The sequence below is a fragment of the Zalophus californianus genome, chromosome 8, assembly GCF_009762305.2.
Source record: "Zalophus californianus isolate mZalCal1 chromosome 8, mZalCal1.pri.v2, whole genome shotgun sequence".
Classification (NCBI taxonomy): Eukaryota; Metazoa; Chordata; class Mammalia; order Carnivora; family Otariidae; genus Zalophus; species Zalophus californianus.
In genome coordinates, this window is record NC_045602.1 from 117053557 (window position 1) to 117081294 (window position 27738).

The 27738-nt window shown below is 44.8% G+C and overlaps 2 protein-coding genes across 8 annotated transcripts in view; one reads left to right on the forward strand and one right to left on the reverse strand.

The window, feature by feature from the left end:
• The window catches only part of CNBD2 (cyclic nucleotide binding domain containing 2), a 54616-nt gene extending 50857 nt beyond the window's left edge, over nt 1-3759 (forward strand). For all 7 annotated transcript variants that reach the window (XM_027623938.1, XM_027623939.1, XM_027623940.1 and 4 more), the window contains one exon: nt 3418-3759. In XM_027623938.1, the coding sequence (XP_027479739.1) occupies nt 3418-3736 (319 nt within the window). In that variant the 3' untranslated portion in view covers nt 3737-3759. The remainder of the gene's footprint in view (nt 1-3417) is intronic.
• A 7267-nt stretch (nt 3760-11026) lies between these two features.
• Nucleotides 11027-27337, reverse strand: LOC113938499 (translation initiation factor IF-2-like). Its single transcript, XM_027623884.2, has 2 exons — nt 27245-27337; nt 11027-16171 (listed from the first exon to the last, which is right to left on the reverse strand). The coding sequence occupies exons 1-2, from the start codon at nt 27335-27337 to the stop codon at nt 15482-15484; spliced, it is 783 nt and encodes a 260-aa protein (XP_027479685.2). The 3' UTR covers nt 11027-15481.
• Between the last annotated feature and the right edge of the window lie 401 nt (nt 27338-27738).

Here is a 27738-nt window from a genome sequence, read left to right on the forward strand (position 1 = left end):
TGCCTCCCCCCCTAAAAAAAAGTTGTTGTCAGCATAGTGGCGTTCCTTTTTTCCTTTATTCTCCAAATGTTTGGTAATGATGATATTACTTTTATAATTAAAAAAATAAAATATCTTGAAAGATTCGATCAAAATATTTTTTACTTTTCCCTGGTTTTCAAATTTTCCAGAGTGAATACTTCTATAATGTCAAAAAAACCAATTTTTTAATGTAAATGTTAACTGGACCAGTGGTTGTAAAACTATTTTGATCTCACACTGTTATTACTAAGAAGTGTTTGAGTATATACCCCCTAGAATATATGTAAATATGAATAACATATGTTAATTTATTATTATTACATACATATATTGCTGTGCTAATATATACATTATGGACATATCAAAATATGTCTTTAGAAGAATGATCTATGATCTTTAGAAGAATAAGACAAAGATGGGGCGCCTGGGTGGCTCAGTTGGTTAAGCGACTGCCTTCGGCTCAGGTCATGATCCTGGAGTCCCGGGATCGAGTCCCACATCGGCCTCCCTGCTCAGCGGGGGGTCTCCTTCTCCCTCTGACCCTCTTCCCTCTCATGCTCTCTATCTCTCATTCTCTCTCTCTCTCAAATAAATAAATAAAATCTTTAAAAATTTTTTTAAAAAGAATAAGACAAAGATGAATATAAATGATGTCCTATATTTTTTCACACACCCCAGTGGATCTTGTTCACCTCACTAGATGACATGACCCTACACTCCCACTTTGGGACCCCCAGCCTAGACCCCTGGTCTTACCACTGGGCCCCCTGCCTCAGTCTCCTACCCACTAGTTCCTTTCTGTTATTGTGCTCTTGCTAAAACCCAGATCTGGTCATGTTAAACTCCTGCATAAAACCTTTCAGTGTTGGGGCACCCGGGTGTCTCAGTTGGTTAAGCATCTGCCTTTGGCTCAGGTCATGATCTTAGGGTCCCGGGATGGAGCCCCACGTCCCCCCTTGCTCAGCAGGGAGTCTGCTTCTCCCTCTCCCTCTGCCCCTCCCTGCTGCTTGAGCTCACTCTCTCTCAAATAAATAAAATCTTAAAAAAAAAAAAAGGGGATTTTAGGAGCCTTAGAACCTCAAATGATGCCTGGCACATGATGGTTATCAGTTAATGCCTGTTGAATTGAAATTCAGAAGAGGTTTCTATAGGCCTGAGGGCGGCAGATGCTTGAGCCCTCAGCATCTGTGCCTCTCCGTCAGCACTCTGCTGCAATGGTCCGCAGTGCTGACAGATAGAATTCCGGCTTATCCATTCACTGTTGAACTCATGGCTTCTAGACTGCTAAAGCAGGCAGAAAACACATCCATTATCTAGCTCAATTCCTCCATGTTTTAACTGAGGACTGTGAAGCCCAGGGAAAAGGACATGACGTCCTGAAGATCACACACTCAGTGGCAGTGACACCTGTCCTGCAAATGCTACGAGCTGGAGAAGCTGAGCTATCTCCCCCTGCAAAGCGCACCACCCAGAACGGAACCAACATCTGAGTTCCCAAGAGAGAAGGGAATTCTCCGAGGGCCAAAATGAAGGAGAGCCTAAAAGATCTAGTGTGGGATTGCCCAGTGGGTGTGGCCTGGGCCGAGGGTTAAGGCCATCATGGGCTGAAGTTTTTATAGCCTGCGGGGACAGATGAAACTTTCAGTTCACGCGAGGCGGGGATTGGAAGTGAAAGCCCTGCAGCAAGCTGAGACCTTTAGAAGAGTGACCCCGATTTGTGAAAAAATTAACTAGAAATCAATATGACCATCAGCATCAGGAGGCGACATGGGATCTTGTGTGTCTGAACTTGCACTGGGTCCCCCCCGAGAAAAAGCCCCCCTAAGAATCTGTAATCACATGCTTGCCCCCTCCTAGGTTTTGGTGAGTCCTGTAGCATCTTTGAACCCCAGTGTCCGTGTTTGTGAAATGGGTAGTTGTAAGGATTAAATGGGTTAACAAGTAAAGTGCTGGGCACATGGTAAGTGCTAAGTCAGAATTAGATGTTGCTGGGTTTTTTGGTTTGTTTGTTTTGTTTTTCTATGGAAGAAATTGGGAGTTAGTGGAATTTTCTAAGTGGAGACTATCCAGCAGTGTGCTGGTGAATGTTTAACAACCAGCTCTCTGGGAGGTTTTGCTTGTTCAGGACATTTCACATAAATGGGATCATAAAATATGTCGTCTTTTGCAACTGGCTTCTTAGCATAGTGTTTTCAAGTTTTATCCATGTTGTAGTATGTACTTCATTCCTTTTTTTTTTTTAAGATTTTATTTATTTATTTGAGAGAGAGAGAGGGAGGGAGGGAGGAAGGGAGAGAGAGCGAGAATCTTAAGCAGACTCCATGCTGAGTGAGGAGCCCAACACGGAACTTGACCTTACGACCCTGAGATCATGACCTGAGCCAAAACCAAGAGTCGATGCTCAACCAACTGAGCCACCCAGGCACCCCGACTTCATTCCTTTTTAGTGTCAAATGATATTCCATTGCATGTATATATCACATTTTATCCATTCGTCAGTGGATGGATGTTTGGGTTGTTTTCACTTATTGGCCATGATGAATAACGCTGCTATGAACATTCTTGTGCAAGGCTTTGCGTGGACATAGGTTTTCGTTTCTCTTGGGCATATACCTAGGAGTAAAATTGCTAGGTTGTAAGTTAACTCTGTTTAACCTTCTGAGGAACTGCCAGACTCTTATCCAAAGTGGCCGCACCAGTTTACTTCCCCATCAGCAGTGTACCAAAACCCTTGTTTTAATATCTCCACCTCATTACACATTTTTATCTGTCTTTTTAATTATAGCCATCCTAGTGGGCATTAAGTGGTATCTCATTGTGGCTTCACCTTACGTTTCCTTGATGGATAAATGGTTACCTATATAATTTAACTTTTTAGTAGCCACATTATAAGAAGTAAAAAGACTAATGAGTCACAGACCTGTACCCCTGAAACAAATAATACATTATATGTTAATTAAAAAAAGAAGTAAAAAGAAATGAGTGAAATTGCTTTTTAAAATATATTTTATTGAATTTAGTGTGTCTCAGATATTGTTTCAACATGTAATCAACACAAATGTTATTAATGAGAGTCTCTATATTTGTTATTGCTCTAAGTCTTTGAAATCTGGTGTGTATTTTAAACTCACAGCCCATCTCTAATTCAGACTGGCCACACCACAGGTACTCAGTGGCCACACGTGGCTCGTGGCCACCACACAGAGCAGTGCAGTTCTAGGGGAAGAAGGTGTGGAAAGGCAGAGGAGGCAGAGAGAAGAGTCTGGGCGGAGGTACCCAGCTGGGACAGAGCACACTGTGTTGAGGAATTGGAAGAGTGGCAGGAGGCAAGGCTGGAGGGGCAGGGGCACAGGAGGGGCTAGTGTGGGAAACTCAGTGTCTACGCCTCGCCTTTAGTGATGAAGATCTGTGCCGGAAGTTCCTTCAGCAGAGCAGCTGGGATAGCTTTCGGAAGGACCTACTGCGGCTGCTGGTGAAGCCTCGTCAGCGTCCACCGTTCACCCCAATCCGGCCCAAGAAGAAGGGGATCTACAGCCCCAAGTCTCTGATTCTGGATTTGTGCAGCTTCAACAAGGAGACTAAACCTTGTCATACCGTTTTCGTGGCACCCCAGAAATACCTCCTCCCATTGAGGATTGTCGAAGCCATCACAGCACCCCGATATAAAATCCAAGAACTCCTGCCTCAGTATAAGAATGCAGGAGTCCTTGTTTAGACCCAATAAAAGATGTTGGGTTGTCACTCTGTTTCCTGAGCGACCACCATGGGAGTTGCGGGGCTCAGAGTCAGGGCTCCTGGGGGCTGTGGGTCCGGAGAGTTGTTTGGGGGCGGCAGCTGGGGCACTCTCTCCCCTGATACTTGTGGGGCTTGAGTGAGTGGATGGTCAGGAGGCTGGGTGTGGATGGGTTAAGCCCTGGGGGTGGTCTCAGGGTGGGAGGTCTTCTCTGGTGAGATGGATGGGAGGTACAGAGGGGCTCAGATCAAAGTGAGCAAGACTTGGGTTGCAAACTCAACTGCCTTCTGGAGGCCGGGCAGGTCATGTAAAGGAGTGCATCAGAAGGACTGAGGAGGCAGCAGGCAGTGGTGGGGACTGGTATGCACATTCCCCATCCAGATGGAGCAACTGCTCTGTATCCTCATTCGATGCCATGCCAGGAAATAATGCAGGCCCGGTACTGCCAGTCTTTAGATTTTTCAAGAGAACCAAGACACCCAATATTTTAGATGATTCCTACTGGTTTTTAATTGTGAGCAACTAATTCAAATTGTTTTTAAAATACTGTGTTAGGCAAACACAGACGTGGGCTGTGTTGGGCCTCCAGGCTGCTGGTTTGCCAGTGCTCAGCAAGCCCCTCTGACAGGGCATTGCCAGAGACTGGAGGAGGCCTGACGGGTGGGGGCAGGCAGGAGGTATAAGGAGCCAGAGAGACAGATGGGCAGAGTGACAGGAGCAGGTGTCCTGGGTACCAAGGTTGGGGAGCCAGCAGCCCAAGAGAGAAGAGGCAGGCCAGAGATAAGGAGGTGGTAGGTTGGACTTACTGAGGGCTCCTTGGCCCCTCTGGGGGGTCCCGAATCTGAGGCTGCTTGTTAGTGACCTGGGCCGACTCTCTTTGTTGGTAGCACTGGGCCTAATCACCTCTCTTGGGAAATTCCATAGTTTAGCTTTGAGAGCAGAGGGAGAGCCTGGTAGAGGCCATAGCAGCACGTGAGCCTGGCTTGGGGCTGCCAGGGAAGACAGGAGCCTTCTTCCACCCATTGCTTCCCACCCCACACATTCACCTACCCCACTGGGCAAGGAGCAGGTTAGGAGGAACACCTGAGCACTGAGCTGGGCCTCGGGAGCTCTGGAGAGCTGGGCTTTGTTTCTATGTCACTGGACCCTCTTGAGCCCTGTACCTGCCCCTGTTTCCCCAGTGGCAAAGTGAGCAAATTGGACAAGATCAATGGTCTTCATGAGAGGTGAGTACAGTTTGAAAACACATTCAACATTATCATTTTGTTTGTTGAATTTATTTTTTTTTAAGATTTACTTATTTATTTGAGAGAGACCGTGAGCAGGGGGAAGGGCAGAGGGAGAGGGAGAAGCAGACTCCCCTGGCTGAGCGTGGAGCCGGACGTGGGCCTCGATCCCAGGACCCTGAGATCATGACCTGAGCTGAAACCAAGAGTCAGCTGCTTAACCGACTGTGCCACCCCAGTGCCCCTGCTCGTTGAATTTAAAAGAAAACTATTTATGTTGCACAGCAAAAAAGGAAGAGTATGGAATTTTTCTATCAGAAGAGGATGTGGACGTTAAAGAGTAGAGAAGTAGAGGACTTAATCATCTCTGACTTCTCTGATAGTTCCAGATGGCCAAGGAGTCTGGGACGTCTGCGGCAGGTCTGAAAGGGCTGTCTCTGACCTACAGGGATGAGGTGGCGCTGTTTGGGGACTAGGTAAATTGAAGTGTCTGACTGTATTTAGGGATCTCTCTGCATTTAGGGCTGTGGATCCAAGACGATGGTATGGACAGCTTGTTCACTCATTCAGAGTTTATTTACTTTTGTTTATACTTGCTTCATAGTAGATCCAAAGGAGGATAAGAGGCAGCCTCTGTTCCCTCTTATTCTCTAGACCAGGGGTCAGCAAACTCTGTAAAGGGCCAAATAATAAATAGTTCAGGTTTTTCAGGCCATATGGTTTCTATTATAACTATCCAACTCTGTTGGGTGAAAGCAACTTTACTGTTCCAATAAAACTTTATTTACAAAAACAGGTGGTTGGCCAGATTTGGCCTGTGGGCTATTGTTTGCTGACCCCTACTCTAGACAATGAGGAACCCTTGAAGGTTCTTGAGCAGACATGACATGACCAGTGAAGGGGTGAGAAACTTTTTATTGAGTGCTTATTCTGTGACAGCCGTCTTGCTAAACATCTGACTACAGAGGCTGATGACCTTTGGGTTAAGATCCCAGCTCTACCACATAATGGCTGTTGAGGATTAAAAGAGGTGGTACATGAACTGGAAAGAAAAGTTAAAAAAAAGAAAGAAAAAGGAGGTGCTACATGTACAGCAAGATGTAGGATTTTATCCACCCTGCCCCCTGGTCCCGCTTCCCGGGAGGTGAGAGAAGCTTCCAGAATAGGAGGACAGACATGGCGGATGAGGAAGTCAACTAGAAGGGCAACCCCGGAGTGAGGGCACTGTGTGGGGAGAGAGACTGTGGAGTCTTGAGGGGAGCAGAGGAAGAGCAGAGCTTTTTCTGAAGCCACCATTTAGCAGAGAGAAGAATTTGAGAATGAGAAATGTAAAAAGGTTTTCAAAGAGCTTTTCTGTGCATTGAGGATATGTTTTCCTTTGGTATTTTCTTGAAGAAACCAAGTAAACTGAATGGCTCTTAATTACGATTTTGGGCAGTACTGCTGTTTCTTTGAATTCAGTAACCAAGCAGAGAATGGGCCCGCAGGTATATTTGGGCTGCACCTGTGAAGTCACTGGTACACAGTGAGTGCTCAGTACACGTTAGATGTTATTAGCACCTTTTTAAACTGAGATCAGTTTGGCCAACCAGAGACTCTCTCTCTCCTCTTCGGTGGAGTAGGAAGCTAAGGCTTTGGAAAGCTAAGTCTTCCTAACCAGTGCTAACGGCCATCCTGAGTGAACTGGGGAGGGTGCTTGATTAGAAGGAGCACAGTGTTAGCAACCAACTGCTTTCAGTGCTCCTTATTGCCCACCTGGGCACAGATCCAAGGTTCTGGAAGCCCACAGTGGTCCACCACCAGGGGAAGGGCCCAGGTTAAGTACTGAGTGCCCAGTGCGTGCCAGGCATTGTGTGAGGCACTCTAGAGAAGTGATCACTTGTCCTGAAAACATTTCCTAGCATTATCCTCACTTGACAGACGGAGAGCCTGAGGGCTGGCATGGCAAAGGCCTCGTCCAAGCTCACTCAGCTACCAGGTGGCGGTTGCAGGAAATGCATGTGCTTTCTCCGCAGTTGGTGCCCTCCTAGGCGAGCAGCGTGGCTGCCCGTGCGCCGTTATGCCGCGTTACTCATCTCTCCCAAAGGAGCCACCTGTTTTCAGGATGCAGTACCCACAACCCTGGAACTGTGTTAGAGAGAATATAACCGCCCTCTGGAATGCTTTTGCATATGTAAATAAAGCATAGTCATACTTGCAGAGGCACACCCAGGCCCCTTGAGCCCAAAATAGAGCCCCAGCACTAACAGCTTCCACTGTTTGGGGAAAATGAAAAAACCCATTTGAAAAATAAACACAGGAGATAATGCCAGAGTTTGTGATAGGAAAGTGTTTAGGATCACATCTCGGGGTTGGAAGCAAAAGCATTCTTTAAATCCTCCATTCCCTTTATGTAACTCATGGAAGAATCTTACCTTTGGTTATGGACAGTCCTGGGGGTGACATGGGTCCCTTGACAACTCCCACGGTGCCACCAGAGGCCAGTTCACCATGAGGCCTTTCTGCTATGTGGGGATTTAAGGGGCTTCAGCCCAAGGGTGCTGAGTTGCAGAATTTGTAACCACTGGTTCAGAGCCGACAATGGGGATGAGTAGTTTGCAGGTGGCTGAGAAGCAGCACCAAAGCTAGAACAAAGGTTTTTCGTGGCTGCTGGAGGCTGTGGGCTTGAGGCCTGTGGACGTAGCTGCGGGAAAGCAGCCCATCGAGACATGTGCTGTGTGAGTTTTAGCCGGGCTCCTTCCCTTTCTGGAGCTTCAGTGCTATCATTTGTAAACTTTGAGGGGTCTGGTGTGTGGGCTTCCAGCCTCCCCCCCAACTCCAGGGCTGTGCAGGCCCCCTGACCCTCTGTGTCTTCTGTTTTGCCCCCCACCCATTCTTCAACTTCGAAATCCTCCCCATCCCCAAGAGAAAATCAGAATCGAGAAGAAAATGGATCACAGAGACACTTTCGAAGATTATATAGACCGGTTACTTTATAGTATGTCTTTCAATGTGGGTCAGTTTGATGTTTTCTCATTACTAGATTTAGGTTATGCATCTTTGGCAGGAATCACAGCAGTGAGGCTGTGTTCTTCTTATTGGATGCTATCTGGTGGCACAAGATTTGTTTGGCCCATTGCTGGGGATAACTTTGATTATTGGATTGAAATGGTGTCTCCAATGTAAAGTCACTTTTGGTACTTATTCCCTTTTTATTTTAAAAATTATGTACATATGTATGTATGTTGTGGTAAAAAAACATTAGATTTACCATCTTAACCATTTTTGGGTGAGTAGTTCAGTAGTGTTAAGTATATTTACATTGTTGTGAAAGAGATCTTTGGAATGATTTCATCTTGCAAATTTGAAACTCAATACCCATTAAACGACTCCCTTTTCCCCTTCCCACCAGCTCCTGGTAACCACCATTCTATTTTCTGTCTCTGAATTTGACTACTTTAGATAACCTCCGATAAGTGGGATCCTGCAGTATTCGTCTTTTTCTGACTGCCTTATTTCCCTTAGGACCATGTCCTTGAGGTTCATCCACGTTGTGATAAGATTGCCTTCCCTTTTAAGGCTGAATACTATTCATTGCACACATGTATACACATTTTGCTTATCCATTCATCTGTTGATGGGAATTTGGGTTGCTTTCACCTCTTGGCTTTTGTGAATAGTGCTGCTGTGAACACGGGTGTGCAGATAGCTCTTTGAGAACTTGCTTTCAATTTTCTTGGACATATATCCAGAAGTGGGATTGCTGCAATCACATGGTAGTTCTAGTTTTGATTTTCTGAGAAACTGTCTTCCTGGGTCCCACCCACCAGCAGTGCATGAGGGCTCCGATTTCTGCACATCCTTGTCAACATTTGTTATGCTGGTTTCTGTTCCTAGCCATCCTCATGGGTGTGTGGTAGTATCTCACTGTGGTTTTGATTTGCATATCCCTAATGATTAATGAGGTTGAACAATTTTCATGTGCTTTTTGGCCACTTGTATATCATCTTTGTAAAAATGTCTATTCAAGTCCTTTGTCCATTTTTTTTTGTTATCGGAGTTGTTGGTAGATATTGTAGATATTAACCCCTTTTCAGATAAATGATTTGTAAATATGTTCTCCATTCCACAGATTGCCTTTTCACTCTGTTGATGCCTTTTCACTCAATGATGTCATATTGTTTTGATAGGGATTTTGTGAGGAGATATGGAACTATGTAAATATCCCCTTCCTTATCATTCTTTTCATTAATTAATTCATTTATTTATATTAGTATTGGACTCTTGGCTTCCTCTTTTATTCAGTGCGTCAGAACCTGTTATTATCATTCTATATTTTGGTTTTTTTTAAGATTTTATTTATTTATATTTAATTGACAGAGAGAGAGAGAGAGACAGTGTGAGAGGGAACACAAGCAGGGGGAGTGGGAGAGGGAGAAGCAGGCTCCCTGCTGAGCAGGGAGCCCAATGCGGGGCTCGATCCCAGGACCCTGGGACCATGACCTGAGCCGAAGGCAGTTGCTTAACCAACTGAGCCACCCAGGCGCCCCTCATTCTATATTTTGAAGCAATCATTTTGACACACTCTTATCATTCTCTGAGCACTTTATTTTCTGCCAGAACAGGATATTCTTGGATGAGCTTGTATTTCCCCTGATGTAAGCCTAGAATTAGCGATTTCTCCAAGGACTCTGGTTCCTTTCAGTAGAGAATGGCCCTGACTCTGGTGCTGATGAAGTCTACGGCTTTGAAAGGCCCAGCATCTGATCCAGGGTGGCACCCCTCATCAGCCAGCCAGAATGGACCCCTCCTTTACAGATGAGGAGACTGCCGTCCAAAGAGGATCCGCTGGTCAGTGTTCCCCAGTTAGTGAGAGAGCTTAGACAAGAACGGAGGCCTTTGACTCTGATGCAGTTCTCTTTCCCTGGCAATACACATTGGCAGCAATGAGGTGTGCTCCCAGTGGGGCCTGTCCACTCTGGACTTCACTTTCCTCCTCTGTCCACTGAGGGATAGCTTTGCCCTAGGGGTCCAAGACTGCTTGAGACCTAACCTCTTCTCCCAGCTTTTTATGACCCTTTCCCCTCTGGAAGCCTTTATGGGTGAATCCACATTAAATTGCAGAGGAGAGCTTCAGCTTTTAGCTCCAGCTCTGGTGGATTTGGGGCTTGCAGACTCAGACGAGTAGTCCAAGTGCACATGTGTCTTCCTGAAGCCCATCGCAGTCAGCTAACACCTATTCTCACAGGGACATCGACAGAAGATGGAGTCCAGGCCTGATCCTAAAGGCAATGGGAAGGGTCTGCTCTACCTGCCCTTCCTGGTTCCAAGCCCACTTGGGTTAGACCAGTAGCAGCCAGGGAAACACTAGAAATGCTCCTTCCCACATTTGGAGGCCAGTCTCGAGCCTCAGCTCAAAGCTGGGAGTAAGAATCCTTCAGGTATTTACCATTAGAGAAATGTTTTGTGTCTGATTTGGGGTTGGGGGATGCTCTGACCTGCACCCTCTGGTTTGGTCAGCTATGGCCTGGGGAACCCCCACTACTCGACCAGTGCCTATTAGCAGTGACACCTTACTAGTCTGAAAAGCTGAGCTTTTGTTCCCTTTGTATTTAAGTCATTTGGTAAGCCCCCCACCATGTCAGGCATGGTGTGAGTTCCATCCAGTGGACTTCCAGGTAATGATGGTCCAAGTGGTTCCATATAGGAGAGACACAAGTAGGGGCTGCAAGGGAAAGGGCCTAACTTCTGACATTTGGTTCTAGCACCATAATTCCAGGGTGTCAGGTTCTCATAGCAAGTCTGTATATAAGTTAAAAATGGAGCTGGGCAATGAATGATTTTGCCAAGTGAAAAAATGTGGAAAGGGCATGTCAGCAGAAGGAATAGCTTGAGCTAAGTTGGAATCACCAAAGTGTGAGGTTACCTGGAAAGACAGCAGGGCACTGCGGTGAGCTAATGTCTAAGCAACAGAGGAAGGTGTCAGAGACCTGAGTCTAGGCCTGAAGGGTGCAAACACTGTACTTCCAGGGAGTGTGAGAACTCTGCAAGCAATGGAGGCTCCATGTAGGTTTTTAAAAATTTATTTTTTAAAAGTTAACATGTGCATAAAAGGAAACTGGAAAACACAAGAAGCAAAGAACAAAGTCATCCATAATCACAAGCAGTTTACAGTCTGACTTCTAGGTCCCATGTGTGTATCTACAGAAGTAAGCATTTTAATGTAATTAAGATCATAGAGTTATGTATCATGCTTTTTTATCACCATATTTATCATTTCAAAGTCCCCAAACTTTGAGTATTTTGATAACCAAGAATATACTACACCAACTCCATCTGAAAGAAAAAAAAATGTAATCCTGCCTTTCTTGGCTACAAAAATTTCATAAAAGACAAAAATGGCAATAGGCCTCTAGATAAAGATATTGGCAGAGTTACAATTAAAATACTGCATTCCCTTAATGTTCAATTAAAACTGAGACAAAGTAAGAGTACACAACGTACAATGCTTCTAAAAAGAATTCATTATCCAATCTATACTATTCAAATATTAGCAAGGAGGTATGTTTCCACTGAATCAATTTATTCCTATAGTACAGCCAAAGAAACGCACACACATTAACAGTTATCGTTACAATGTAAATATGAACACATCCGCATACATCTCTCCCTCTATACTTCCTTCTGCCCCCCCTGCCGCCAACCTAGTGAAGTCCTGACATTTCTGAGACAGCTTAACAATTCCACGTCCAAGATACTTCTTTCCTATCAATGATAACAAAAAGAAACTTATAAATTGGTTAATTCATTAGCTGTACATTTTATCATACATTGTCACCTCAGGACATCCAAAAACCTTAGATGTTACAAAATAATGAAACCTGTCCACAACAAACACAGGTACTTAATAAAAACGTCCATATAGACCTATGGTTATAACCTAGAATGGTCTTCTAGATGTGGATACTAGCAAAAAGCCCTTCCCTTCACCCCTCCTTTGCTCCCTCCACCATTTTAATGACTAAGCATAGGACTACATCTAGCTCTAAGAGGTGGATTAACAGATACTCCCAGAACAGTCCTTCCTAAAAACTAACAAAAGAGCATTCATAAAAGGATTTTACTACCTCTACTTTTAATATAGTTTGGGCATTAGGACTTGTTTATCCTTTGACACACAGCAATATTAACTAAAATGCACATATAGAACTTTAAAGACTCACGGGCACAGAACCGTTCTCTCCTCGCTTCCTTCCCTGGTCCTGTCCCCGTCCCCCAGTGAACCCAGTGAACACTCAGCATACTCTCCAAGACATCAAGTTTAACAATTCCATTCCCCAAATACAGACATTCCTGTAAATTAACAATACTTAAAGGGTGTTGTTACTCTAATTCTCTACTTCTAACATGTTGTTCACTTTCAAACATCCAGAAGACGAGATGTTTCAAGGAGTTATTTAAAATTTGCCCACTACATATATAGTAGCACTGAAAGAACATTCTGGCCTAGAACCCTTCCTCTTCTCATCTCTTATCAACCTAGTGGAAAGTATAAGCATCTATAATGCTTAGAAGGGATTTTAACAATTTCACTTCCTCTAGTTGTTTTCAGAATAGACTTTCCTATGAATTTAAACACAAAGTGTACACAATGTATTAGTTTACTACTCTATTTTTGTCATACACTGGCAACCTCTTTAACATCTAGAAAGACTAGATGTTGTAAATTAGGACTCATTTGTCCTTTATATACACTATATACACAGCTAAGTAAAACCAAATGCAGACGTACAGGACAATGGTTAATCCTGCCTAACTATAAACATACTGGTATAAAGCCCTTTGCGCTTTCTTCTCCTTCCTCCCTGAACCAGCACAAATATCATATAATGTGTACTGCTCTGAGAGGTGGTTTGATCACTTTGATCATTCCATTTTCAAAAGACAGTATTTCATATGAATTTTAACAAAAGGATTATCTACAAAATGTGTTCTTTTACTACCTCTACTTTTAACATACTTTGTGCACTTCTAAACATCTAGAAAGGCTAGATGTTTCAAATAAGGACTTAAGTTTGTCCACTATATACATAGTAGTGTTGAATAAACTACACACATGTAACAATGGGTTATATCTGAAAGTGTCTTCTGCATGGGAACATTCTAGTCTAGAACCCTTCATTTCTCACTCACAACTCCTCTCTACCACCAACCCAGCGGATGAGTGCAGACAGGCACATGTTACTTAGATGTGACTACAATGTCATCTCTAAAGGTCCTTTTCAGAAGACAGCCTTTCGATGAATTTTAACACAAAGTGTACAAAATGTGTTAGTTTACAAACTCTACTTTTGTCATACATTGGCAACCTCTTCAATATCTAGAGACTAGATATTATAAAATTAGGACCTATTTGTCCAGTATATATACAATATATAAAGTCAAGTTAAATGCACATAACATATAGGGCAATGGATAAGCTGAAATTTCCTAGCATACACTAGCAAAGCATCTTTTGCAATTTCTTCCCTCCCACCTCCCTCAAACCACTGAACAAGTATATTGTTCAGAGAGGTGGTTTAGCAATTCCATTTCCAAAGATAGTATTTCCCATCAGTTTTTAAAAGCTATTTACAAGAAGCGTGACTCTACTTCTACTTTAAAATACATCAAGCATTTCTAAATATCTAGAAAGACTAGGTATTTCATATAAGTACTTGTCCACTATGTACACAACAGCACTGCTAAATAAAATTGCACACACCTAACAATGGGTATAATCTGAGGTATCTTCTAAATATGACCACCATTTTGGCCTAAACTTCCCTCAATTCCTTCTACCACCAATCCAGTAGACAAGTATAGGCATGTGTAATGCTTAAAGGTGGTTGAACAAATTCATATCCAAAAGTCATTTACAGAAGAAAAGCTTTCCTTTGCATTTCAACACAATGTGTACAGAATGTGCTAATTTTACTACTTTGTCATACACTGGCAACCTCTTTAACATCTAGAGACTAGATGTTGCAAAACTAGTAGGACTCATTTGTCCATTATATACACTATATACACAGAACAAAATGCACAGTACAAAAAAATGGTTTTGTCTGAAAATGTGCAAACAGGAACACACTAGCCTACTACCTTTTGCAATTCTTTCCCTTCCACCTCCTCCAAACCACTGAACAAAGATACACGACAGTATACTGCTCAGAGGTGGTTTAACAATTCCATCCCCAAGACAGTTACTTCCCACGAATTTTAGGAAAAAGATATTTACAAAGCGATATTTTACTACCTCTACATTTAACATACGTTGGGCACTTCTAAACATCTAGACAGACTAGATGTTTTAAATAAGGACTTAGTTTGTCCACTATATACACAGTCTTGAATAAACTGCACACATGTAACAGTTATAATCTGAAAGTGTCTTCAAAATATGAACATTCTAGCCTAAGATGAACCCTTCTCTCCTCTTCTTCCTCCACCAACCCAGTGGGCTATAATGCTCAAATTTTCAGAAGACAATCTTTTTAGGAATTTTAACACAAAACGTACACAATGTATTAGTTTACTAACTATTTTTGTCATACACTGGCAACCTCTTTAACATCTAGAAAGACTAGATGTTGAAAATTAGGACTCATTTGTCCATTATATATACACTATATACATACACAGCTAAGTAAAACCAAATGCAGAAACATAAAGGACAATGGTTTATCTTCCCTCACTATAAACACAGTGGCAGAGCTCTCTGCACTTCCTTCTCCTCCCTCCTCCTTTGAACCAGTGCACAAACACAATGTGTACTATTCAAAGAGGTGGTTTGGCCATTCCCCCCAAATTAAACAGCATTTCATATTAATGTTAAAAAGCTATTTACAAGAATGTCTTTTTACTATCTCTATTTTTAACATGTAGCAGGCACTTCAGAACATCTAGAAAGACTAGATATTTCAAAAAAGTTCTTAGCATTGTCAACTATACATACAGTAGTGAGGAATAAAATGCACACACAAAACAATGGTTATAATATGAAAATGTCTTCTAAATATGACCAGTCTGGCACAGAACCTTCTTTTCTTCCTCAAGGTCGTCTACTTCATGTCCTCTTACCCACTGAACAAACATGGACGTGTCGCTCCTGATGTCGCTTCTAGAAGTGGTCTAACAATTCCATTTCCAAAGTCATTTCCAAAAGACATTACTTTTCTATGATTTTTAAAAAAACAAATAGGCATTTACAAGACGTGTGATTTTTCTAACTCTACTTTATCATATGTCGGCAACCTCTTTACATCTAGAAGGCCTAGATGTGGCAAAAGTTTTCTTTTAAAAGGTTGGGGGGAAAGTTGAGAGCAGCTTTTTCATATTATATACACAGGCCTTCTAAAAACGGCCAGTAAATCTTCCCAAAAGGTGGTCTTCCTATTGGCCAAATGCGGTACGTAATTCTCCCATTTCGATCTTCCAACGTCAACGTCTGGTAGAACGAAGACCAACCGCCTACGGCCCGTTAACCGTTCCACCCGTCGTCGACAGGGGCTTCGCTCACCTTCCGGGCCCGTTTGGGCCTCTGTCCACTGTTCTCCGTAGAAGGTGAGGTTTCGTCCAATGGGGACGGCTGGTCATCCCAGAGCCCAAATCTGTGGGGCTCCAAGGCCCAAGGGTGGTCGAGCTTGCGTCCACGCAAATCCGCCTTCTCAGGCCCTCGGAGGCCCCAACGGCCGTCCGCGGCATTCGAGTGGCCGCCATTCTTCTTGCCCCGCCACACCCGACGTCCAAAGGCGCCGCGTGCCCGCTGGCTGGGCGAGGGCTGCGCGCAGGGCCCGCACAGTTGGGCTAGGGGAGTGGGCAGCCGGCGAGGTCTGGGCTCCGAGAGGCCGCCGCCATCGTCGCCGAGGTGGGGGTGGGAGTGGGGGTGGGGAGAGCCTCGCGGCTGCTTCACAGTCTGCGCCTGGCCGGTGGACGGCTGCGGCGAGGGTGCTGGGTCTCTGCGGGTCAGAGCCCGTGACCTGTCCCCGGGCCCCCCAGGGCACCCGCTGGCCTGAGGCCGGGGGGCCTGGAGGGCCCCGGGACAGACGGCCTCGCTGCGCTTCTCACCTCGCTCTCCGCCGGAACTGACTTGGCAGTTCTCTTTGCTGGCGAGAGAAGAGCGGCACCGGAAGTGCCCTCGCGCCGGAACCCGCGAGCGTAAGTTCCGGGACTGAAACGTTCCCGCAGGGGGGAAGGGCAAGGAAGGCGTTACGTGGGGCCGCCCTCCTGGCTTACCTTTTGCACGGTAGTTGTTACCCGCCTCAGAATTTTCTGAACAAGCGAGCGTGCGTTATTTCTCGGTTCCCTCATTTCCCTATTTTGGGGTAAGGAGGCTCTACATTTTTTATTCAGTCGCCAATTTATTTATTGAGGACCTACTATGTGCCACGTAAACACTGGGAATGCAGCAGTGAAGGAAAAAAAACGCACGAAAATTTCTGCCCTCTTGAAATTTACAAATGCATAAAAAGGCGGATAGCGAAAGTGCTGTGGAAAAATAAAAAGTTGAGAAGGGGAATATGAAGTGTGAGTGTGGAATGTTTGAGGTGGTGGTCAGGTGACTTTTGAGCAGGAATCTGAAGGAGGTGAAGGAATGAGCCATACATGAGGGTGTTCGGTGGAAGATCCTTACCGGCAGTGGGGGTGGGGGAGCACAGGCAGTGCACAGGCGCCAAAGCTGAAGCATAAGGCCTGACCTGTCCCAGGAACAGCAAAGAGGCTGGAGCAGTGTGAGCAGGCAGGAATGTAGAGGTTAGGCCAAGAAATGCAATGTGAAAGAGGGAAGAAGTAACTTGGTGCTTTAGAAAGGGAGAAATGGGAGCCGTTGGAGAGCTTTGAACCGCAGCATGGAGGAAAAGCTGAATGAAGCGGAGCCAGAGGTAGAAGCAGGGAGACCTGCTAGAAGGCTATTGCAGTCAACCAGGTTGAAATAGGCTAGTGCTTGTCCCAGGATGAGGGCAGCAAAGGTGGCAAAGAAAAAAAAAGGTTGAATTTAAGATAAATGTAAAATCGAACCTGCAGGGTTTGCTGATAGACCAGATGTGAAATGTGCAAGAGAGGAATCAAGGAAGACTCTAAAACTTTTGGCCTGAGCAAATGAAGGAGGGGATTGCCATTAACTGTGATGGGAGAGATAATACGAGGAGCAAGTTTTGGGGAGAATATCAGGAATTCACTTTTAGACATGGAAAATTTGGGATGCCTGTTTGACATTCAAGTGGAGATGTCAAGTAGCCAGGTGGATTTATGAGTCTGGCATTTAGGGGAGAGTCTGAGCTGGACATAGGCATTTGGGAGTTACCAGTATACAGATGTCTTTAAAACTATGAGGCTGCATGAGAGAACCAAGGGTGTACGCAAAGAGAACTGAGCCCTGAGCCTTGGGCACTGTCACATGAAGAGGTCAGGATGGTGAGAAGGAACCAGCAAACGAGACTGAGGAGTGACCAAAGCTGTAGGAGAACAGTCATAGGAGTGTGACATCCTGGAAGTAAAAGAAGAAAGTGTTTCAAGGAAGAGCGATTAACAGTATCAAACGTTGATAAATCAGATAAGATACGGTTGAGAACTGTACTTCTAGCTTTTATAATGAATGCTGGGATGAACATTCTTGTGAATTTTCAAATTTTGTGGAGACTTCTGATTTCCTTTGGATACCACTTTAGAAATGTAAAGAACGATCAAAGCACTGGTCCAGGCTTAAGATTTTTTTTTTATTTAATTTTATTATGTTATGTTAATCACCTTACATCATTAGTTTTCGATGTAGTGTTCCATGATTCATTGTGCATAACACCCAGTGCTCCATTCAATACGTGCCCTCCTTAATACCCATCACTGGGCTCACCCATCCCCCCACCTTCCTCCCCTCTAGAACCCTCCGTTTGTTTCTCAGAGTCCGTAGTCTCCCATGGTTTTTCTCCCCCTCTGATTTCCCCTGCCTTCGTTTTTCCCTTCCTACTATCTTCTTTTTTTTTTTTTAACATATATATTATTTGTTTCAGAGGTACAGTTCTGCGATTCATCAGTCTTAAACAATTCACAGCGCTCACCATAGCACATACCCTCCCCAATGTCTATCACCCAGCCACCCCATCTCTCCCACCCCCCACCACTCCAGCAACCCTCAGTTTCCTGAGATTAAGAATTCCTCATATCACTGAGATCATATGATACATGTCTTTCTCTGATTGACTTATTTCGCTTAGCATAATACCCTCTAGTTCCATCCACGTAGTTGCAAATGGCAAGATTTCAGGGTTTTTTTGATGGCTGCATAATATTCCATTGTATATATGTACCACATCTTCTTTATCCATTCATCTGTTGATGGACATCTTGGCTCTTTCCATAGTTTGGCTATTGTGGACATTGCTGCTATAAACATTGGGGTGCACATACCCCTTTGGATCCCTACATTTGTATCTTAAATACCCAGTAGTGCAATTGCTGGGTTGTAGGGTAGCTCTATTTTCAACTGTTTGAGGAACCTCCATACTGTTTTCCAGAGTGGTTGCACCAGCTTGCATTCCCACCAACAGTGTAGGAGGGTTCCCCTTTCTCTGCATCCTCACCAACATCTGTCGTTTCCTGACTTGTTAATTTTAGCCATTCTGACTGGTGTGAGGTGGTATCTCATTGAGGTTTTGATTTGAATTTCCCTGATGCTGAGCGATGTTGAGCACTTTTTCATGTGTCTGTTGGCCATTTGGATGTCTTCTTTGGAAAAATGTCTGTTCATGTCTTCTGCCCATTTCTTGATTGGATTATTTGTTCTTTGGGTGTTGAGTTTGATAAGTTCTTTATAGATTTTGGATACTAGCCCTTTATCTGATATGTCATTTGCAAATATCTTCTCCGATTCTGTTGGTTGTCTTTTGGTTTTGTAGACTGTTTCTTTTGCTGTGCAAAAGCTTTTTATCTTGATGAAATCCCAATAGTTCATTTTTCAGTCTTAAGATTCTTGATGCAGACCCAGACAAGATTCCTGGGAGGAAAATCTGACGATCAGAAGGACCCCTCTGCTGGAAGGCAGAAAAAGAAGTGGTGAGAAGGCCAGGGGCTCTGGGGTTCTCATCCACAAGGCCTGGGCCACAGGAATGGCTATGGGAGCAGAAAATAGGTGAGGTGTGGGCTTCTACCTTTGCAAAGAAAAAAGCCACTGGACTCCATACCTGGAGAGAAGAGGGAGGAGGAAAAGGAGGAGCCACAGATCACACAAGGGTTTCAAACACTAGGGCTGGCTGGCTAGGTGGGTGGTTGGCACACTGACCGGGACAAGGTGGAGGAAAGTCTCAGTGTGGAATTCCTGGTCCTCTTTCTGAGCTCCCTACTTTCTTTTTTATTTTTTCTTCCAAATTTCTATCTAAATTCTAGTTAGTTAACATATAGTATAATATTGGTTCCAGAAGTAGAATTTAGTGATTCATCACTTAGATATAACACCCAGGGCTCATCATCACAAGCACCCTCCTTAATGCCCAACATCCTTGTAGCCCATCCCCCACCCACCTCCCTCCATCAACCCTCAGTTTGTTTTCTTTCGTTGAGAGTCTCTTATGGTTTGCCTCCCCCCTTCTCTCTTTTTTTACCCCTTCCCACACGTTCATCTGTTTTGTTTCCTAAATTCCACATATGAGTGAAATCATATGGTATTTGTCTTTCTCTGACTGATTTATTTCACTTAGCATAATACACTCCAGCTCCATCCACATCATTGCAAATAGCAAGATTTCATTCTTTTTGATGACTGAGTAATATCCCATTGTATACATATACCACATCTTCTTTATCCATTCATCGGTTGATAGACACTGGGCTCTTTCCATTGTTTGGCTATTGTGATAATGATGCTATAAACATCCAGCTGCATGTACCCCTTCAAATCTGTATTTTTGTATCCTTTGGGTAAATGCCTAGTAGTGCAATTGCTGGAATGTAGGGTAGTTCTATTTTTAATTTTTCAAGGAAGCTCCATACTGTTGTCCAGAATGGCTGCATTTGCACCAACAAACTCCCAGTTTGTATTCCCACCAACAGTGTAAGAGGGTTCCCCTTTCTCTGCATCCTCGCCAACATCCCTGTTGCTTCCTGTGTTGTTAATTTTAGTCATTCTGACAGGTGTGAGGTGGTATCTCATCATGATTTTGATTTGTGTTTCCCTGATGATGAGTGATGTTGAGCATCTTTTCATGTGTCTGTTAGCCATCTGGGTGTCTTCTTTGGAAAAATGTCTATTCTTGTCTTCTGCCCATTTCTTTATTTTTTTTTAAGATTTATTTTTTTATTTGAGAGAGAGAGAGAGAACAAGCATGAGTTGGGGAGGGCCTACAGAGAGGGAGAGAGAGAATCTTAAGCAGACTCTGCACTAAGCATGGAGCCCAACACGGGGCTCGATTTCATGACCTGGGCCAAAACAGAGGCAGACACTCAACCGGCTGAGCCACCCAGGTACCCCCTTCTGCCCATTTCTTAAACTGAATTGTTTTTTGGGGTGTTGAGTTTGATACTTATCAAACTTATAGATTTTGGATACTAACCCTTTATCAGATATGTCATTTACAAATGTCTTCTCCTATTCCATAGGCTGTTTTTTAGTTTTGTTGATTGTTTCCTTTGCTGTGCAGAAGCTTTTTATCTTGATGAAGTCCCAGTAGTTCACTTTTGCTTTTGTTTCCCTTGCCTCTGGCAACGTGTCTAGTAAGAGTTTGCTACAGCCTGTCAAAGAGGTTGCTGTCTGTGTTCTTGAGGATTTTGATGGTTTCTTGTCTCACATTTAGGTCTTTCATCCCTTTTGAATTTATTTTTCTGTATGGTATAAGAAAGTGGTCCAGTTGGGGCGCCTGGGTGGCTCAGTCGGTTAAGCATCTGCCTTTGGCTCAGGTCATGATCCTGGAGTCCCAGGATTGAGTCCCACATTGGGCTCCCTGCTCAGCGGGGAGTCTGCTTCTCCTTCTCCCTCTCTCCTCCCCCTGCTCGTGCTCTCTCTCTCTCAAATAAATAAATAAAATCTTTTTTAAAAAAATTGGTCCAGTTTGATTCTTCTGCATGTTGCTGTCCACTTTTCCCAACACCATCTGTTGAAGAGACTGTCTTTTTTCCATTGGATATTCTTTCCTGCTTTGTTGAAGATTAGTTGATAATTTAGTTGTAGGTCCATTTTTGAGTTTTCTGTTCTGTTCCATTGGTCTCTGTGTCTGTTTTTGAGCCGGTATCACACTGTCTTGATGACTACAGCTTTGTAATACAGCTTGAAGTCCAGAATCATGATGCCTCCCCCTTTTCTTTTCTTTTCCAGGATTGCTTTAGCTTCCTACTTCCTAAGCAACCCACAGGCTAGTATCCCTGGAACCTAAAGATGATGATGACGGCAAACATGTATACATCCTGCTTTCTACTTGATAGCTCGAATGTTCCAGCAGTGGCTTAAACTCCTCTTGTGCAAAACAGAAGTCTTGATATCTCCCCAGAGCCTACTCTTCCACCCAGTTCCCAAAAGATAATGTTGGCATCTTCCTTAATTCTACTTTCTCTCATTCCCCTTCCCCCAGCCATCGTAAATCCCATCTTCCTCCTAAATATATCTATCATACAGCCCATTTCCTGTGCTATCCAATATAGCAGCTACATGAGGCTATGTAAACTCTAATTAAAATAACATGAAATTAAAAGTTCAATTCCTTAGTTGCACCTGACACATTCCAAGTGCTCGAGAGCCATAGGTGCTAGTGGCTACCAGAGAAGTATAGATGTAGAACATTCCCACCCTCCCAGGAAGTCACAGGACACTGCTGATCTATAACCTACCCCCAAACAGTGGCATCTCTGGTCTGGATGACTAACAGCCTCTTAATGTTGTTTTGCCTGTTTCTCCTCCTCTTCCCTTTTCATCTATTCTCTTTACAGAAGCCAGAGTTAACTCTTAATCAGAAATCAGGTCTTCTTACTGTCTTGTTTAAGGTTTCAGTAGTTTTTCATCACACTTGGAATAAAATTCAAACCTCTTATCATTGTCTGCTGCCCTGTCATTGCACCACAGCCTCCTTACTATTCCTTCTACTCTCCAAGCTCTTCTCAAACTCAGGGTCTTTGCATAAGCCGTTCCTGCTGCCTGAAAGGGTCTTCGCCTGACTCTTGGAGAGGCTAAGTATCTTCTCATCCCGTAGGCCTCAGTTCCAGTATTATTTCTTTAGAGGGCCTTTCCTGATCTCCCTGTCTCAAGGGCTTTCTTCCAGGTAGCACTGCATTACCCTACTTATTTCCTCTATTCATTGATCACAATTTATCATTATTTTATTAGTAATAATGAGTATTGCTGTATTTCTGTCCTGTACAAAAATCTTGGCTTTATATACTTCACCTTATTTATTACTTTTCTAGTTTCCTTTCTTTTTTTTTTTTTTTAAGATTTTTATTTATTTATTTATTTCAGAGACAGAGAGAGAGAGAGCGTGTGCAAACATAAGCGGGTGGGGGGAGAGGGAGAAGCAGGTTCCCCGCAGAGCAGGGAGCCTGACGTGGGGCTCAATCCCAGGACCTTGGGATCACGACCAAGCTGAAGGCAGAAGCTCAACTGACTGAGCCGCCCAGGCGCCCCTAGTTTCTCTTCTTCTTGCTTTCCCCAATGTCCCTGGCACGCAGTACAGTGCCTGGCATACAGTAGACATTAATAATTGTTAAACAAATGAACGAATTAATTGAGCACTTACTATGGGTCAGGCACAGTGCTAAAGCATTTTGCATAGGTTGTCTCATTTAATTTGCAGAGCAATCCTGTGAAGTAGGTATTATTACTGTCTTTCTTTTATAGATGAGAGGCTATGCAACTTGTCTGTTCTCGGGAAGAACTAGGATTCTAACCCAGCTCATCTGACTCTAGAGCTCCCTGGGAAGGCCCTGTAGAGGGTTTAGAGACCTGCACACACACCAGCCCACAGCCACCCAGGTTTAGACTGGAAGCTGGGAAATGAAGAGGCTTCTTTTTGAAGGGCTTCCTATTTCAGATCAGGCCCAGAGCTTCTGGGTTTTCACTGCTCAACCAGGTGGCAGATTCAGGGCCTGGGTCAGGGCTCAGGATTGTACAGAGTGGGGCAAGCTAAATGCTCCAGTTCAATTCTGAGCATCCTCAGTGGGGTTGGGGAACTGGCTCAGAGACCCCAGACAAGACTCTGAGCCAGAAGCCAGTCTGACTGCTGACTCCACCTTGTCTTCCTGCCTGTCTGAAATCAAGGACAAGACAAAGCAAAAGAGTAAAAATAACGAGGCTTCCTGGCACTCTCCTTGGGAAACATCACATGTCAGGCCTGTGACACAGAACGTGTTTGTTAGGCCAAAGGCTCCGAGCTCATTAGTGGGAATGGTGCTGAGCCGCAAGCCACCCACACAGCTCGCTTGGGAAACAAACACAGTGCAGCATCCATCCCTCCTGGGCCTGGGCACGCACAGCTCCACCATTATCAACAGCAGCACACCTCTGCACTGAGACAGGTCTGGTTGGCAGCAGGGCCCAGGAAATGGATTGTGTGTGGGTGTGTCCCAGAGAGGCTGTTCATAACCCTCAGAGTCACTATCATTTGCTTGCATTTGGGGCTTGCTTCTGCCCTAGTACAGAGTTTCTCAAACTTGAGTCATTCCCTAATCAGCTTAACAACTTCCTCCATACCCATGTACCATCAATAGCAGTTTTGACTTAATACCTCTCTGGGAATTGACTCACTTAGCACAACCATCACTACATTAGCCTTGTCCTCAATGGTATTTGTGAAATCATCAACTTGAGATGCTGGTTATATGTTTTCCAAAGCCTGATAATGTAAATATACAACTCTTAAAAAAAATGCTCATCTGGGTTCCACTTGAAATCATCTTGGTACAACCAAGATGCAAAACAATTAGTTTCAAAGAGACTCAAGAGGCAACCTGAAAGAGCCCCCGATGGCCAAAGCTGGAACAGTTTGAGCAACAAAAGAAATAACAGTACTGGATTATAGCCTCAAGTATAAACTAAATATCCATGAGTCCATACTGATGTAATGAAATGATTGAATAAATAAATAAATGGGTGAGAAGAGATACGTCTTCCTTATAGAAGCATTCCAAACAATTTATCCCTTCCAGGCTGTGGAGCTTAATTCCCCCTCTCCCCCTTGAGTATGGGCTGCACTTAGTGACTTTCTTCCAAAGAGTAGAAAGAGAGGAAAACCAAGTAACTTCACAGGGGAGAAACTGGGCAAACACTAGCTTGGCCAGGTACTGAAGGTGGCCAAGTCATATTGATAGCATGGACCCCTGACATGATGTCATAAGTACCTTACCTCTGTGGCATCCTTCACCAAAACCTATAACCCCAGTTGAGCCAGAGAAGCTCAAATTGAGGGGCACTCTATAAAATATCTGACGAGTATGCCTCAAAACTGTGACAAGGTCATGAAAAAGAAGGAAAGTCTGAGAAACTGTCCTAGGCCAGAGAAGACTAAGAAGACACATTGACCAAGTGTAATGTAATAACTTGGATGGGACCCTGGAACAAAAAAATGGACATAGTTGGAAAGCTAGTGAAAACCAAGTAAAGTGTAGAGTTTAGTTAATAGGAAGGTTCCAAGGTTGGTTTCTTGGTTGTGACAAATGTGCCATAGTCATGTAGGATGTTAGCAATATGAGAGACTGAGGGAGGGGTCTGTGGGAACTCTGCGCTTCCAGAATCTCTTTACTCTGTATATCAAAGATTTACGTTTATTTTCTGTATAGTTGTTTTAAAATAAGTTTATTTAACAAGAGACAGGGGGGTTATGTGTACTAGTTTGGAGCGTGATTATTTTTTAAAATTTTTTAAGAGAGGGAGAGGAGGGGAGGGGCAGAGGGAGAGGAAGACAGAGAATCTTAAGTAGGTTCCATGCCCAGCAGAGAGCCTGATGTGAGGCTCGAGCTTGCAACCCTGAGATCATGGCCTGAGCCAAAATCAAGAGGCCAACACTTAATTGACTGAACCACCCAGGCACCCCTGGAGCATGAATTTTTAAGCCATGTAGAACTGTGTATTTGTTTCCTGTGGCTGCTACAACAAATTATCACCAAGCTCGTAGCTTAAAACAATAGGAATGTATTCTTTCATAGTTCTAGAAGCCAGAAACTCAACATTAGTCTTACTGGGCTAACATCAGGTGCTGAGAGGGCCGTGCTCCCTCCAGAGGCTCTTCCACCTTCTGGTGGCTGCATCACTCCAGTCTGCTTCCACAGTTGCACAGGTTTGTCCGGTTTTCTACGCTGTCCTAATCTCCCTCTGCCTCTCTCTTATAAGGTTATTTGTGATGGCAGTTAGTGCCCACTGGGATAATCCTGGATGACTTCCTCATCTCAGCATCCTTAATCACATCTGCAAAGATCCTTCTCCCAAATAAGGTAACATCTATAGGTTCCAGGGATTAGGTCTCTATATGTTTGGGTGGCCATTATTCAGCCTCCTATAGCCTGGCTGTGTGAAATTTAGGACTTCTGTAGTATCAATAAGCCTCCTCTAAAGTGGAAAATAACAGAAACTATATAACTATTTAAAAAATGTTTATCTGGGGCCCACCTGAAATCATCTTGGTATGACTAGGGGGCCCCAAGCCACACTTTGCAGAATGATTGGTGCAAGAGACTGGTCTTAGAAGTCAGACAGACCTAAATTCTAAATCTGGTTCCATCATGCACAAGCTTGTGGCCTTGTGTAAGTCAGCACACTCCTTGAAGGGTATTCTCAGCTTTTTTTTTTTTTTTTAGATTATTTATTTATTTGAGAGAGAGTGAGAACAAGCACGAGCAGGGGCAGAGGCAGAGGGAGAGGGAGAGGGAGAAGCAGACTCCCCACTGAGCAGGGAGCCGGATCCCAGGACCCTGAGATCATGACCTGAGCTGAAGGCAGACACTTAAACCACTGGGCCACCCAGGTGCCCTGCATTCTCATCTTCTGGACAAGAGGGATGCTAAGCCCTGCCTCAGAGGAATGCTGTCAGAACTTGTAGACCGTGGAACAGATGTACAATCTATGTTCAGTCAACTTCCTGTTTGTTCTCCCTCCACTTTATAGAATAATGTTACAGCTCACAAAATATTTTTTATATACAAAAACATGTTTGATCTCCATAAAATTTCACCCTGTGAAATAAAGCCAAATTTCCCTTCCTGTTATGCAGATGGAGAAACTGAGACTTGATGTTAATTGAGTTAGCCAATGGCACTCAACTAGAAGATAGCAGGTGTCTGAGAACACAATGGGCAGGAGCCGAGAGGCAGTGCCCCCTTTAGATGGGGCTGATTTGCCAGTTTGATCCCTTGACCCTTTTTTCATTACTTTCATTACTTTTCTAGCCCTTGTAGGCATTCGAATTTATGACCCATGATGTGTTTCTAACTCCTGGCTCACGTTGCTGGAATTTGATCAAAAATCTTTGGACTTGAAGCTCTGAAGCCATGCTCATAGGATTCCCCTTGGCCCTGGCTTCTCAGATCTCACAGGCTTACTCTTCTCTAGACTGGATGAGACAGACTCATAGTTTGTCCCCTGGTTTGGCCAGGTTCCTGGTTTTGATAGCTCCTTATTGTGAGTCCTTGAAGCAGAGACTCAAGCAGGACCTTCATGATGCAGGGCCCAGTGTAGATAGGGTTGGGCGTCCTGAAGCAGACCAGAGAGGCCTGTTGGGGGCTCGATCTCGCAACTCTGAGATCATGACCATGGTCTGCCCTCAGAGGTCACACAGAGAGGGCCAGAGTCTGGGTTGAGGGCCCCAGAGCTAGACTGCCTGGGTTCCAATCCTCATTCCCCCACCTGGTTCCACCACAGCCCGCTGACCCTGGTCACCAACCCTTCTGTGCTTCGGCTTCCTCCTGTGATAAAGGAAATCATTATAGACTGTCAAAGGAAAAGTATGAGGCTCAAGTGAATTAGTGTACATGACGCTTTTATCAGTGCTTGGTACAGGTGAGTGTTCGCCCGAGTCCCCGCCGAGCCCAGGGAACCGTAAGCACATCGCTGCGCGGTCCGGTTCTCTCTTCCTGACTCGCTCCTCTGCTGGAGAAATGTGATTCCTCCCGAGGAGCCGTGCAGGTCACGGAGGAGGCGAGGAGCCCGGGGTCGGGAGGTTCTGGGGCTCTTATCACTGTGGATCCTGACGTGAGTCCTCCCCAGTCTCCCAGTCATTCCCAGTCGGTACGAGGGGGTGACAAAAGGGCCGAGCCCGCAGCGGGGACTCTCAAACACACTCACCGCTCCGCGGCCCGGCTGGGAGCTCCAGGTCGCAGGCACTGGGGCGCGGGATGGGGGCCCGGGCAGAGCATCCTGCCTGGCCGCGGCTGCCATGGCAACGCCCGGAGGCTGCGGCGAGGGAGAGGAGGGGCGGGGCCGCCGCCCAGCCCAGAACGAGGCCCCGCCCCCGGGACGAGCCTCAGGCCGAGGCCCCGCCCCCCCGAGGCTCCACCCTGGACGAGGCGCGGGGCCTCAGTCCCGTGATCCCGCGGCAGTTGTGCGGTTCTGGCTGGTTCCATCAGTGCCTGGCGAGCTGCGTCTGACTGACCGACTGTGTCTGATTGACTACAGACGCCATCACTGCTTGATAATCCGTCTGTCTGGCTGTGTTTGACGGAACCCAGATTTCATGGGTGCCTGAGGGCCCAACAGCGTGTGATCTGTCTGCCTGACCACAGCTGACTGACGGACTGCCCACACCTGGCTGAAGGCATCCGGGCCTGACAGGGCGCGTC